This window comes from Gossypium hirsutum, chromosome A04 (assembly GCF_007990345.1).
Source record: "Gossypium hirsutum isolate 1008001.06 chromosome A04, Gossypium_hirsutum_v2.1, whole genome shotgun sequence".
Classification (NCBI taxonomy): Eukaryota; Viridiplantae; Streptophyta; class Magnoliopsida; order Malvales; family Malvaceae; genus Gossypium; species Gossypium hirsutum.
The window spans coordinates 70,791,268-70,803,707 of NC_053427.1; the positions used below are offsets into that span (position 1 = coordinate 70,791,268).

The window sequence follows — 12,440 nt, forward strand, 5'->3', positions numbered from 1 at the left end:
ATTGCATTTTAAATAAAAAATATATTTGACATTTTTTTTAATTTAAAAAATTAAGCTTTTGAGTTGGAAAAACAAAATGCCTTTTTATCCTACCCAAAGAAAGCCTAAGACTCGTCATCCGTCACCGTCCATTAAAAGGGAGGGACAAACCCGAAACGGCACCACACGACCGTTAGGAAATCAGTCAACGTCCAGAGTGGGTCCCACTCCCACCCCACCATAACTCCCATTCACCAGACGACACGTAAACTTGGATTTTTACACCCGGGACCCACGTTTTATTCGCCTCCTGCAGAATATCCGCGATCCCCTTTCCATATCTCAGTAAACGTAAACTTTATATTTTTTTTCTGCTCTTCGGGTTTGGCTTTAAATGGTAACCAAGAAAGAGAGCGGGAACCGGCACAGCTTCCTTTGCTACTTCTCTATTTAAAGCCTCCTATAAGGTGTTATTTCTCTATTTTAGTGCCTATTATCCTTTTATTATTTTTGCTCTCTCTTTGTTTTTGAGATCTGTGTGTTTCTTCAAGCTTCTTGAAAGCGTCATTTTGGTTGAGAACTGGAAACCGCTGCTGGTACGTTGCAATTCTATTTTTCGACGGTTACTTCTTTTATTTTTCATTTCTTTTTAGCTTTTATGCTCCGTTTCTTATCGTTTCTGCTCTTCTTCTTCTTCTTCCTTTTTTTTTATGTGGTTGTTTCTACTTTTGTAAGTTGTAACGTGGCTGTAGCACAGAATCAGAGATGCAAATTTTTTTATTTAAAATTTATTAGATTTGTCTGATATAATTTTTTTTCTGGTGAGAAATCATCTGGCGCTTATCTTGAGCTGAAATCACTTTTTTATTAGCCTTGGTTGGTTTTGCTTTTGTATTTTCTCACTTTAGAAGATTTTAAGTGGTAGTAGTTTGTAGATCTGTGTTTGTAAGCTAAAAATTTAATTGATTCTAAAAGTTTTTCCTAAAAGTAAACGATCAGCTGTGGAATCACTGTGCGAGTCTGCGAGAGACTCTGCTACGAAATCATCTTCAAAACAAAAATTATTTTCCGATTATTTTTCCAAACAGAGTAAAAGAATCAATTAGTAGAATTCTTCTTTTCTTTCATTTTTCTTTGGCAGTTTTCTTTTAGGATTTTGAGAGTTTTACGTTGAACTGTTTTGTTGTTGTTAAATTTGATGACACTCTGCTGCTAAGTGCTAAGAAAACCTTCAGTTTTCAAAGCAGAAAAGCTCCGTGTCAAATGCAAAACTTAGGCAGTTTTCCGAAATCGAAACGGCTTTTACCCAGTATGTGGTGACAATTTTGTTTTCGCTGCATAGTTATACAAGCATTTGATTGGTTAAGTTATATGATCGATTACACGATAGAAAAACCAAAGAAATGTAACAAATCAATGAAATTTCTACAATCATTGTTTATTATTGCTGTTTAAATCTTATTCAAGAATTGTTTATTATTGCTACACGGTCTGTAACTCACAGTGATGGCTCCACCAATTGAGACTACAGTCAAGTCCTCTGACTCTCACTGCGCTCCACATCCTCCTTTGAATGAAAGGATCCTTTCGTCAATGACCAGGAGGTCCGTCGCTGCTCACCCATGGCATGATCTTGAAATTGGTATGCAATGTCAACTTTAGCTATGTATAGTTTCTTCTGGGTTTCATGTTGGCCTTTTTTTTTTTTTTTGTAAATATAACAATTTACTACTTTTTTTTTCCTACTATTTTTAATCTCTATTACAGGACCTGGAGCTCCTACGGTTTTCAACTGCGTAAGTATGCTATACTTTATCTTCTTCCCGGTTATTACATATTAAATAACATATCTGGGATGGGATAAAATGCTCTAGACATTACTGCATTTGATTGTCCCTAGCACATTTCTTATAAACATTTATGCAAATCCTTTAGAATTGAAATATAGTAAAATTTTCATTAATAACAAAGGTTTTAATAGATCTTACTTGATTATTGTTATATTGAAGATGTGGTTAATTTGTGCAGGTGATTGAAATTGGGAAAGGGAGCAAGGTGAAATATGAACTTGACAAGAAAACTGGTTTGATCAAGGTAATCAACTAGCTACCCAAATGTACTTGAAATGTTGCGATAGATTCTTAATTGGTTGCTGATGAAAAGTGCTTAAGTTTGCAGGTTGATCGTGTGCTTTATTCATCAGTTGTGTATCCTCACAACTATGGTTTCATCCCTCGTACTCTTTGTGAAGACAATGATCCCTTGGATGTCCTGATTATTATGCAGGTACGCCAGTTGCTCCTCATTTTCATTAAAAATATCATAGTTTAATGCAGGGTTGCATAACATGTTTTTCCAATGCACTTTGAGATTGACATGGTCCATATAGTGAATCAAACTTGTGCTGCCATTCTTTTCCCTTAAATATTGTGCATATTCAAACAAAGGGTCTAAAATTTTTAAGGCAATACACCATTGAAATACTTGCAGGAACCAGTTCTTCCAGGGTGCTTTCTTCGGGCTAAAGCTATAGGTCTGATGCCTATGATTGATCAGGTATGCATTAACCACTCATTAAAATAGTCCAGGTTCTTGTATAATACTCAAAACCAAAAGAGAAAATAAAATCTGCAACCATGAATGTAGGGTGAGAAAGATGACAAGATTATTGCCGTATGTGCTGATGATCCTGAGTATCGTCACTACAATGACATCAAGGAACTCCCACCTCACCGTTTGGCTGAGATTCGCCGCTTCTTTGAGGACTGTAAGTTTAATTATTCATAGTAGCAAACCAAGCGCCGCATGTAAGTTCTACAATCAAAGACGTCGCTGTGTAACTTTCTTTTGTCTTAATAACTATTTGCAGATAAGAAGAATGAGAACAAGGAAGTTGCTGTCAATGACTTCCTGCCCGCCTCAACTGCTTATGAGGCAATCCAGCATTCCATGTAAGTTATAGTTTCCTATCTAGGCACTTATATATTAAATGATTGAAATACTTATTAACTGTTTTACTTGCAACAAGTTACTAATGATTAAATATATTCGATCAGTTTGATGAAATTTTAAGTTTTATATATTTAATTCGATTGAATAGACTTATGAAATTTATTCAATCAATTTGTATAGTTTTTATTTAATTGGTTTTCAACATTATGGTTTGTAGGAATTTGTACGCGGACTACATTGTGGAGAGCTTAAGGCGGTAGTTGTTCATAGCATTCCGTCTTTATAGTATATTACATAGTTATGAATATGTTTCTGCTATATACTGAAGTACTGTTATGCATACTGCATTCACCTACGAAGTAATTGTGTGCTTATCCCCTAAAATACATTTTCATTTTCTGGATGGAAGAAAGAAAAAGGTTTGAAGTTATGATAATTTTGCAATGATGGCCATAATTTTGGATATTTCTCATTGTAATGGTAATGCCTATAATTCTTTTTCCTTTTTGTCATTTGATTCTCTTGATTTTTATTTTAGGGTTGTATTATGCCAATCGATTTTTTTTAGTATAAGAAAACCGATACATAGAGACAAAAGCCAACAATTAACAGAAATTTAAATTTCAAGCTAATAAGTTTATTTTGTACACCCAAACGTAAGCTTTTCGGCCACAATCCTAGATCGATCAATATCCAGAGCAAAGAAAATTGGGAGGAGCATCTCAAACATGACGACGTACAGAAGATAAGGTCATATGATCAAGTTCATGAGTCGCTCTATAGCAGTTCGTCTTGCCCACTGGAACGAGATGATCTACTAGAATGATAATCTTGCAATATTACTTCTGTGTTGACGTATTATCGAACTTCCTTACCATACGATTCAATATGGACATCATAAAATCGCTCATCCTTTAGCCACGTGCGTATCTCGTGGATAGCAAGAAACTAAGCCAAGACTGGATTAAGGATAATCTTCGAATGTACTTAAAGCAAGAGGAGGCTGGGAGGAGTCCAGTCCCTTTAAAATAAAAAAAATTTTATTTAAATTTTTTAAAATTTTAAATTAGTAAAGATAAAATTATATTTTACCCTCCTTAAAAATGATAAATTTTGCTTATTAAGGTGTTCTCTTATAATTGTTTACTAAGGTGTTCTGATACGGGGTTGCGCGCGGACCAAGATCGAGTTGCCAAGTCACGAGAAACTCCTACGAAAACCCTAAACAATTAGATCTGAAACGAAACAGAAAATTAAAAGATTAGATTTTTGAATTTTCAGATCTGAAATAAAATCCCCAAAACAGTAAAGAATCAAATAGAGAATAGAAATAAGTGTTAATAAGGAATCTTGAAACCCTAAAAGAGATTGCGATTCTGCCCAATTGAACACCCAGATAGTTTTCCCCAAATTTTGACAATCTAATTTCACCCAAAAAGAGTATGGAAAAACCCTAGAAATTGGGGATTTTTGGGCTGATTCCTTAAGATAGAAAAAGGCTGAAAACACAATAAGAACAGAAAATAGATTAGATAATGATTCAGCACAAGTAGAAATAAAGAAAGAATTGACAGTAAGAAATTAAAAGATAAGTCCTAAGAAGCCTTGAAATCTCGAAAGATCTCACAACTCCCTTCAAACGGCTCTAATCTCCCCTCCAAAGAATATCAATGGCAAGAAGAAGGTTGAAGATGACTCCCACAATCACAAGATTGTTAAAACAACTTCTAAAGAAAACTCAAGAGAGAAATCTTGGAGAAAACTCAAAGAAAATTCTGCTCTCAACAAATCTGAAATTTTAATAATAATGATAAGTGTTTAACAAGGTGGATAGCCATGCCTTTAAATAGGCCTTATAACTAGTCCTAATCTAATTAGAAAACTAAAATAAAAAAAACTCCTAATTATTTTAATATGGAAATTCGGTCAAAGGTCATTTTATCTGGGACTCTTGGACTGAATATTGACATAAAAATTTAAACTAAGTAAATAAATAAATAAATAAATAAAAATAAAAATAAAACTTTACAACTTGGGCCACTTTGACAATTTGGCCTGATTTTCAACTAAGTATGGATGGATTTCTTGATTGGGCTGGGAATTTGCTTATTGGGCCTCGCCTTCAAGAATTTGGGCTTTTGTGACTCGTATCATTCCCCCCTTCCTCAAAAAGATTCGTCCTCGAATCTGAAAAATCAAATGAACTCGACTTTCCTCTATCGAACGGGACTAATGGCAATTGAGTCCACTGAGAAGAATAGCCATGAGATAGTAAATAGTAACGGAAATAAGCTTGTAGTCCAATCATAAGCATAATAGAACAGGTATAACGCATGTGAATGGACAGATTCAGATTACCATGCAAACAATCTAATTTACTCACCACTGCCTCGTCAAATATTTGAAACAAAGATGGACATGTTTTAAGGCATTCAGTCGTCTCACATTGTTCCCACAAACCATGAATAAATTGCGAGTAATAAATCAAATGGTAAACATAATCGTCACAAGTAGGTATTTGAAAAGATTCACATGGTTCACAGAGTTGCATAATCATACCATGCATTAATCGACGGTCTATAGATTCACTCACACATGCATTATCAAAAAACAAGAATCTTTTTATCAACCATCAAAACAGATAGATCATCAATAAATAAAATAGGACAGTCAAGCACGTTTCGATCTAAGTGTTCATCAACACGATCTTTATCACTATCCGAGGAGTACAAAAGTGTTTCAAAGGTTTCAAGCATCTTACCTCGATAAGCAGAAGAATAAGGGTCGATTTTACCTTTTTCATTTAAAACAAACCTTCGCTCATCGGGGGCATAGTGTAGTCGAATCTCCGTTGTTGAGTTAACCTTTGTCAAATGGAACTCAAACTTCATGTACAACCACATAAACTGTTTAAGGCACGAATATAAATTGAAAACAAATTTGGAAAATTTCGTTACTTTATTCTCCAAAACAGATTTGGACAAATTCAAGGATTTTACACAAGGTAAATCAAGAGAATAACAAATCACGCTTCTTTTCGTAATGACTTTATCAACCACAATCGAAGAGTAACAATTAATCGGATCAAAATGAGGGGATCTTTTAAGAACTAAGTCACCAAAAGTTTTATCAATAATTTTCAAATCTGCACTGGACTCGGTTTCTAAAATTTCCTTACCTCGCTTACCTTCGGGATCATGTAGTGTGATTTCATCTTTGCCTAAGTTGATCGTATGAAAGCGTCTTTCATTTGAGAGGTATTGAAGTTGAAAGTTATCTTTCGATCTTTCGGGAACCTGAAAAGTAGCAACACAAGAAAAATTCATATCTTGGTTAGTGGAAACATTCCTCACTACCCTTTCGACGTCTTTTTCTTTTGTTTCTTTTTCTAATTCATTTTCTCTTCTTTCTTCAATTTCTTTTTCACTCTCAATCTCTTTTTGCTCTTTTTCATTCTCTTTTTCTTTTTCCTCACTTGTTTTAACAGAATTTTTCAGTTTGATTTGGTCCTCATTGACTTTTTCCGGAGTGAGCGGCACTAAGGTGAGTTTCTTTCCTTGATGCTTGAAAGAATACCTATTGGTACGACCATCGTGAGTGACTTTTCGATCCAGTTGCCATGGTTCTCCTAGCAACAAATGGCAGGCTTGAATAGGCATTACGTCGCACACAACTTCGTCTTGATACTTACCGATAGAAAAGGCGATGCGCACTTGTTGAGTGACCCTAAATTGGCCTTCGTTGCTAAGCCCTTGTAGTTGATAAGGTTGTGGATGCTTGGTAGTGGTTAAGCAAAGCTTTTCCACCATCGTCGTGCTGGCTATGTTTGAGCAACTTTCACCATCAATAATAACTCTACAAAGCTTACCTTGTACATGGCAGCGAGTATGAAAGAGATGTTCTCGTTGCTGCTCGCTCTTTGGTTTTGCCAAAGATGATTGTCCACGATCATGAAAATCATCATCCATTCTAGGGACACGTTGAGGGCTGCACCTATGGGGCTGGTTATCCCTATCTTCCTTAATTGGATCTCGATATTGATGTTTTTGATTCACTCGTACCTCATTCAAAGTAGTATTCAATGCTTGAAGTGTAGCATTTATTTGTGTGATTGCAGCAGTATGTCCGTCTAACTGTTGTTGGACTTTCATAAGTGCATCATTATTATCACCTTTAGACATCTTCAAAACTGTAAAAAAATAAACACTCAACACTCAAAAATAAAAGTTAGCAAACCTCACCATTAATCACTCAAAAAGAAAAATCAAATTCTCAATGAGGTCGAATTCAATCTTGTGAGTTCTTTATCAGAGTTTATATCAACCAATTAGAGAGTGTGAACCAAACTACCAAAGAATCCTAATTTGCACTAGGATGCCAAAAACTGACGAGACACCAAGTGATTCGTGTTGCACCGAGGAAGGATTGTGCACACGTTTAAATCCTACTAACACAAGAAACAAGAAGGTGTTAGATATTTTAAAAGGATAATAAAAAGCAAACAAATGAAAACCTACAGCTAAGAATCAATAAAAATTGCTGAAAACAGAAAACCCGAAAAACTGTGGAGTAACTTGACAACTTCGTTTGAGGTGTTCCTGATCTCAAAAAATCACAAAATTAAATCTCGAATGTCCTTAAATATTTAATTTTTGATCTGGAAAGTTTGGGCACCAAAATCAACCCGCTGAATTTTTTTTAAATTTTTATTGGATTTCGTCTTTTTTTCGATTTTTTTGACTTTTTGACTGATTTTTTTGCGGGAATAATTTTTTTATATTCAATCACAGTGCCAAACACATGTATGTAAAATTTCAGATCAATCGGACAACGTTTACCCACTCAAATGAATTTTTTTGAACAATTTTTCTGGGTAAAACTGCTGTTTATGCTTTAAAAAATAGAGATCAGTTTAGAAATCAACCAAGAACACCCAAAACGCCCAAAATCTGATACCAAATGATACGGGGTTGCGCGCGGACCAAGATCGAGTTGCCAAGTCACGAGAAACTCCTACGAAAACCCTAAACAATTAGATCTGAAACGAAACAGAAAATTAAAAGATTAGATTTTTGAATTTTCAGATCTGAAATAAAATCCCCAAAACAGTAAAGAATCAAATAGAGAATAGAAATAAGTGTTAATAAGGAATCTTGAAACCCTAGAAGAGATTGCGATTCTGCCCAATTGAACACCCAGATAGTTTTCCCCAAATTTCGACAATCTAATTTCACCCAAAAAGAGTATGGAAAAACCCTAGAAATTGGGGATTTTTGGGCTGATTCCTTAAGATAGAAAAAGGCTGAAAACACAATAAGAACAGAAAATAGATTAGATAATGATTCAGCACAAGTAGAAATAAAGAAAGAATTGACAGTAAGAAATTAAAAGATAAGTCCTAAGAAGCCTTGAAATCTCGAAAGATCTCACAACTCCCTTCAAACGGCTCTAATCTCCCCTCCAAAGAATATCAATGGCAAGAAGAAGGTTGAAGATGACTCCCACAATCACAAGATTGTTAAAACAACTTCTAAAGAAAACTCAAGAGAGAAATCTTGGAGAAAACTCAAAGAAAATTCTGCTCTCAACAAATCTGAAATTTTAATAATAATGATAAGTGTTTAACAAGGTGGATAGCCATGCCTTTAAATAGGCCTTATAACTAGTCCTAATCTAATTAGAAAACTAAAATAAAAAAAACTCCTAATTATTTTAATATGGAAATTCGGTCAAAGGTCATTTTATCTGGGACTCTTGGACTGAATATTGACATAAAAATTTAAACTAAGTAAATAAATAAATAAATAAATAAAAATAAAAATAAAACTTTACAACTTGGGCCACTTTGACAATTTGGCCTGATTTTCAACTAAGTATGGATGGATTTCTTGATTGGGCTGGGAATTTGCTTATTGGGCCTCGCCTTCAAGAATTTGGGCTTTTGTGACTCGTATCATGTTCTCAGATAAAAATAAGAATTTGCTTCTTGTTCCTGCGAATAAGAGACGGAAGACCTATATAGAAGCCTTAGTTAATTATTGTTCCCGCCAATAAGAATTAGAACGAAACATAACCCCAGATCTTTTATAGTTAATAGCCTATGTTAGGATCGTCCCGATTAAGCAACGAACAAGTAAAAATAGTAGAAGAAATTGAGAAGATGAACACACAAATTTAACGTGGAAAAACCCCTCAAAAGAGGATAAAAAAACCACAGGAAAAGATAATTTTACTATAATGGCAAAAGAATGAAGAGTACAAAAGATGGAGATAAAAACTAAACCCCGAAAACCCGAAAACAAAGAACCCTCAAACGTAAACACAAAATTCTCTGAATGTGTTATGAGTTCTAATCTAATGGGTGTCTCTCAATTCTAAGATTGTAAAGGAGCCTATTTATAGGCTAAATTAATAAGTCAAATAAACTATACTAATAAATGCTAAATATATTATACTAATAAATACTAAATCTTCTAGAAAGAAAATATATTTTTGTTTAACTTGACTTGCAAGCAATCTCTTAGAATTTGGGTCACATAATTCTAACAATCTCCACCTTGACACGAATTCTTTCAATGCCATCTTTGCCAAAACCCGCCACGGGCCTATCTTGAACTATGCAGGGAATTAACTGAGTCGAATCTATGCTTAGAAGCTGGAAGACTTCTAGCCTTCGACTTGTGCACTGCCAAATCAAAACTAACCCAGGTCTGATTTTCACGAATACAGTGCCCTAACTTTTCAAAACCTGCATCCAAAAGAGAACCTCTCTTCAACGAAACAGTCATACCTTTTTCCCTCCTATGACCAAGTTGCCTCCGCTTCAAATGAGTTGACTTTGACTCCGTAACGGACGAGGGACGTCCGATTTCACCGGTCACTGTAGAACCTTCCAGAATATAAAGACTGCCGGTTCTTTTACCTTTTAACAAAACGAGAGCTCCACGAGATACTTTAATGTCGCTCGACTCGATGTTGATTCTGCATCCTTTCAAGTCTAAAATACTCAAGGAGATGAGATTCTTTCGTAAATCAGGTACATACCTGACATCTGAGAGTGTCCTAATCGTCCCATCGTGTATCCTAATTTTAACAGTACCAATACCGATTATTTTACTAGATGAATCGTTTCCCATGTGCACAACTCCACCTTCAACTGAACTGTATGTGGAGAACCATTCTCTATTGGGACACATGTGGAAAGAACATCCTGAATCTAGGATCCACTCAGACGTAAGCTTGGAGTTATCGCTCGTTGACACTAACAAGAAATCATCACCGCCTTCATCGACCAAATTAGCACCAGCTACATCTTCCTCGTTACTCTCAGCAGCTCTTTTATTTCGCAGTTTATAACAATCTGCTTTGACGTGACCTAACTTTTTGCAATAGCGACACCTTTTGTCTCGTTTCTTTGATGCTACCAAAACGGAAGCTTGTCTATCTGCTTTGCTATTCAAATCAAACTCATTGTCGAGTTTGTCTCTACTCAACAAATGACCCTTCACATCTTCGAACGAGAGTTTGTCTCTGCCATAAATCAGGGTCTCCCTGAAAGACTTGTATGAAGAGGGTAAAGAGCACAATAATAGCATAGCTTGATCTTCATCGTCAATATGAACCTCAACGTTCTTTAAATCATTTAAAAGAGTAATGAATTGACTGATGTGATCTTTAAGAAGCTCACCTTCGTTCATGCGAAATGTAAATAGACGTTGTTTCAACACTAAACGGTTAGCCAGAGACTTAGTTGCATAAAGAGTTTCTAACCTTTTCCACAAGGCGAATGAGGTCTTCTCCATCAATACCTCCTGCAATACTGTATTCGCGAGGCACAACTGGATTGCAGACAAGGCCTTTTCATCAAGCTCTTCCCATTCTGTTTGATTTAGATTCTCAGGCTTTTTCCCTGTAACAACCTTTTTCAAGCCATTTTGAACTAGAATTGCCGTCATCCGAACTTGCCACAGATTGAAATTTGTCTCACCATCGAACTTCTCAATTTCAAACCTTGTTGCTGCCATCTCTGACCGGGCTGATCTATGAAAGTTAAACTAGCTCTGATAGCACTTGTTAGGATCGTCCCGAATAAGCAACGAACAAGTAAAAATAGTAGAAGAAATTGAGAAGATGAACACACAAATTTAACGTGGAAAAACCCCTCAAAAGAGGATAAAAAAACCACGGGCAAAGATAATTTTACTATAATGGCAAAAGAATGAAGAGTACAAAAGATGGAGATAAAAACTAAACCCCGAAAACCCGAAAACAAAGAACCCTCAAACGTAAACACAAAATTCTCTGAATGTGTTATGAGTTCTAATCTAATGGGTGTCTCTCAATTCTAAGATTGTAAAGGAGCCTATTTATAGGCTAAATTAGTAAGTCAAATAAACTATACTAATAAATGCTAAATATATTATACTAATAAATACTAAATCTTCTAGAAAGAAAATATATTTTTGTTTAACTTGACTTGCAAGCAATCTCTTAGAATTTGGGTCACATAATTCTAACAGCCTAGCTAGAAGCCTCCTCATAGAAGCGCAAAATATGGTGCACAACTTGACATTCCTCAGCACTAGCTCGAAAAAAGAAGACTGTGATCTGCGAATAGAAGATGGGACACTACAGGGCCTCCACGGCGAACAGAAATCCTGTGCAATATTCCACACGCTTTCGTCAGTTTGAATCGAAAGTTATGTTCTTTGGTGCAAACATGATCCATTTGCATAGCTCAATTGAAATATGGTTATATTAAATGTGACAAAATAAAATATATTTAACAAAGATTATTTTTTACTCATGATCTTGAAAAAAAAAGTTGGCGTCAAAGTTCAACAAATTTGTTCTAGTGATAATTTAGTAAATTTTATTATTAAGGCATTATCAACTTTAAAGTTTCAAATATCACTATATAAGATTGAAATGTATCGACTCAAAAGATGAAACGTGATGTCATTAGGTGAAGTCAAAATTACGTTACACTTTTTTCCTTTAACCAATGTTTTGTCCCTTCATTAGGTTTCTATTCCACATGGTTTTTCTTAATAAAGTTTGAATGAGACACATTTTTTATTGATGGACATCCAAAGGAGAATGTTGTAAAATGGATGTCCACATAGCTCCCATAATCCCCCAAGAATTCATTTTCTTGTAACCCCTAAAAATTTATAAGGTACCTTAATTATATGTATTAGAGTTTTGTAACCTATGGTGGTTGAGGCCCTAAAAATAAAGGGCATGTATAAGTTTTTTAGATATCCTAAATGAAAATTGAATCGTCTTTTCATTTTTATATTTTTCTCTCTTGTTCACTCTATATTCTATTACTCAAAGTAGTAGTTGAACTATCCATTTTTTTTCGAGTTGGAACCTAAACAGTTTTTTGGTCCCAATTGATCCTTAAACCATATTTTATTGTCCAAATTACTCCAATCATTATAAAAAAATTCTAAACCAATTATTTTGTGACACTTTTAAATTAAAATTAAAATAAAAGAACGGAA

The 12,440-nt window shown here is 34.9% G+C and overlaps 1 protein-coding gene across 3 annotated transcripts; it reads left to right on the forward strand.

Annotated features, from left to right (window-relative positions):
* The first annotated feature begins 331 nt into the window (after positions 1 to 331).
* LOC107948823 (soluble inorganic pyrophosphatase 4) lies at positions 332 to 3,361 on the forward strand. 3 transcript variants are annotated; one of them, XM_041111118.1, is made up of 10 exons: positions 332 to 446; positions 531 to 575; positions 1,484 to 1,621; positions 1,747 to 1,775; positions 2,008 to 2,073; positions 2,158 to 2,265; positions 2,470 to 2,535; positions 2,626 to 2,746; positions 2,849 to 2,930; positions 3,149 to 3,361. In XM_041111118.1, exons 3-10 carry the CDS (start codon positions 1,486 to 1,488, stop codon positions 3,189 to 3,191), a joined length of 651 nt encoding a protein of 216 aa, XP_040967052.1. In that variant the 5' UTR covers positions 332 to 446; positions 531 to 575; positions 1,484 to 1,485; the 3' UTR covers positions 3,192 to 3,361. The 3 variants fall into 3 exon arrangements, with proteins under 3 accessions (XP_040967052.1, XP_040967054.1, XP_040967053.1); XM_041111120.1 differs by having other exon boundaries at positions 1,511 to 1,621; XM_041111119.1 differs by having other exon boundaries at positions 332 to 575; positions 1,511 to 1,621.
* The last annotated feature ends 9,079 nt before the right edge of the window (positions 3,362 to 12,440 follow it).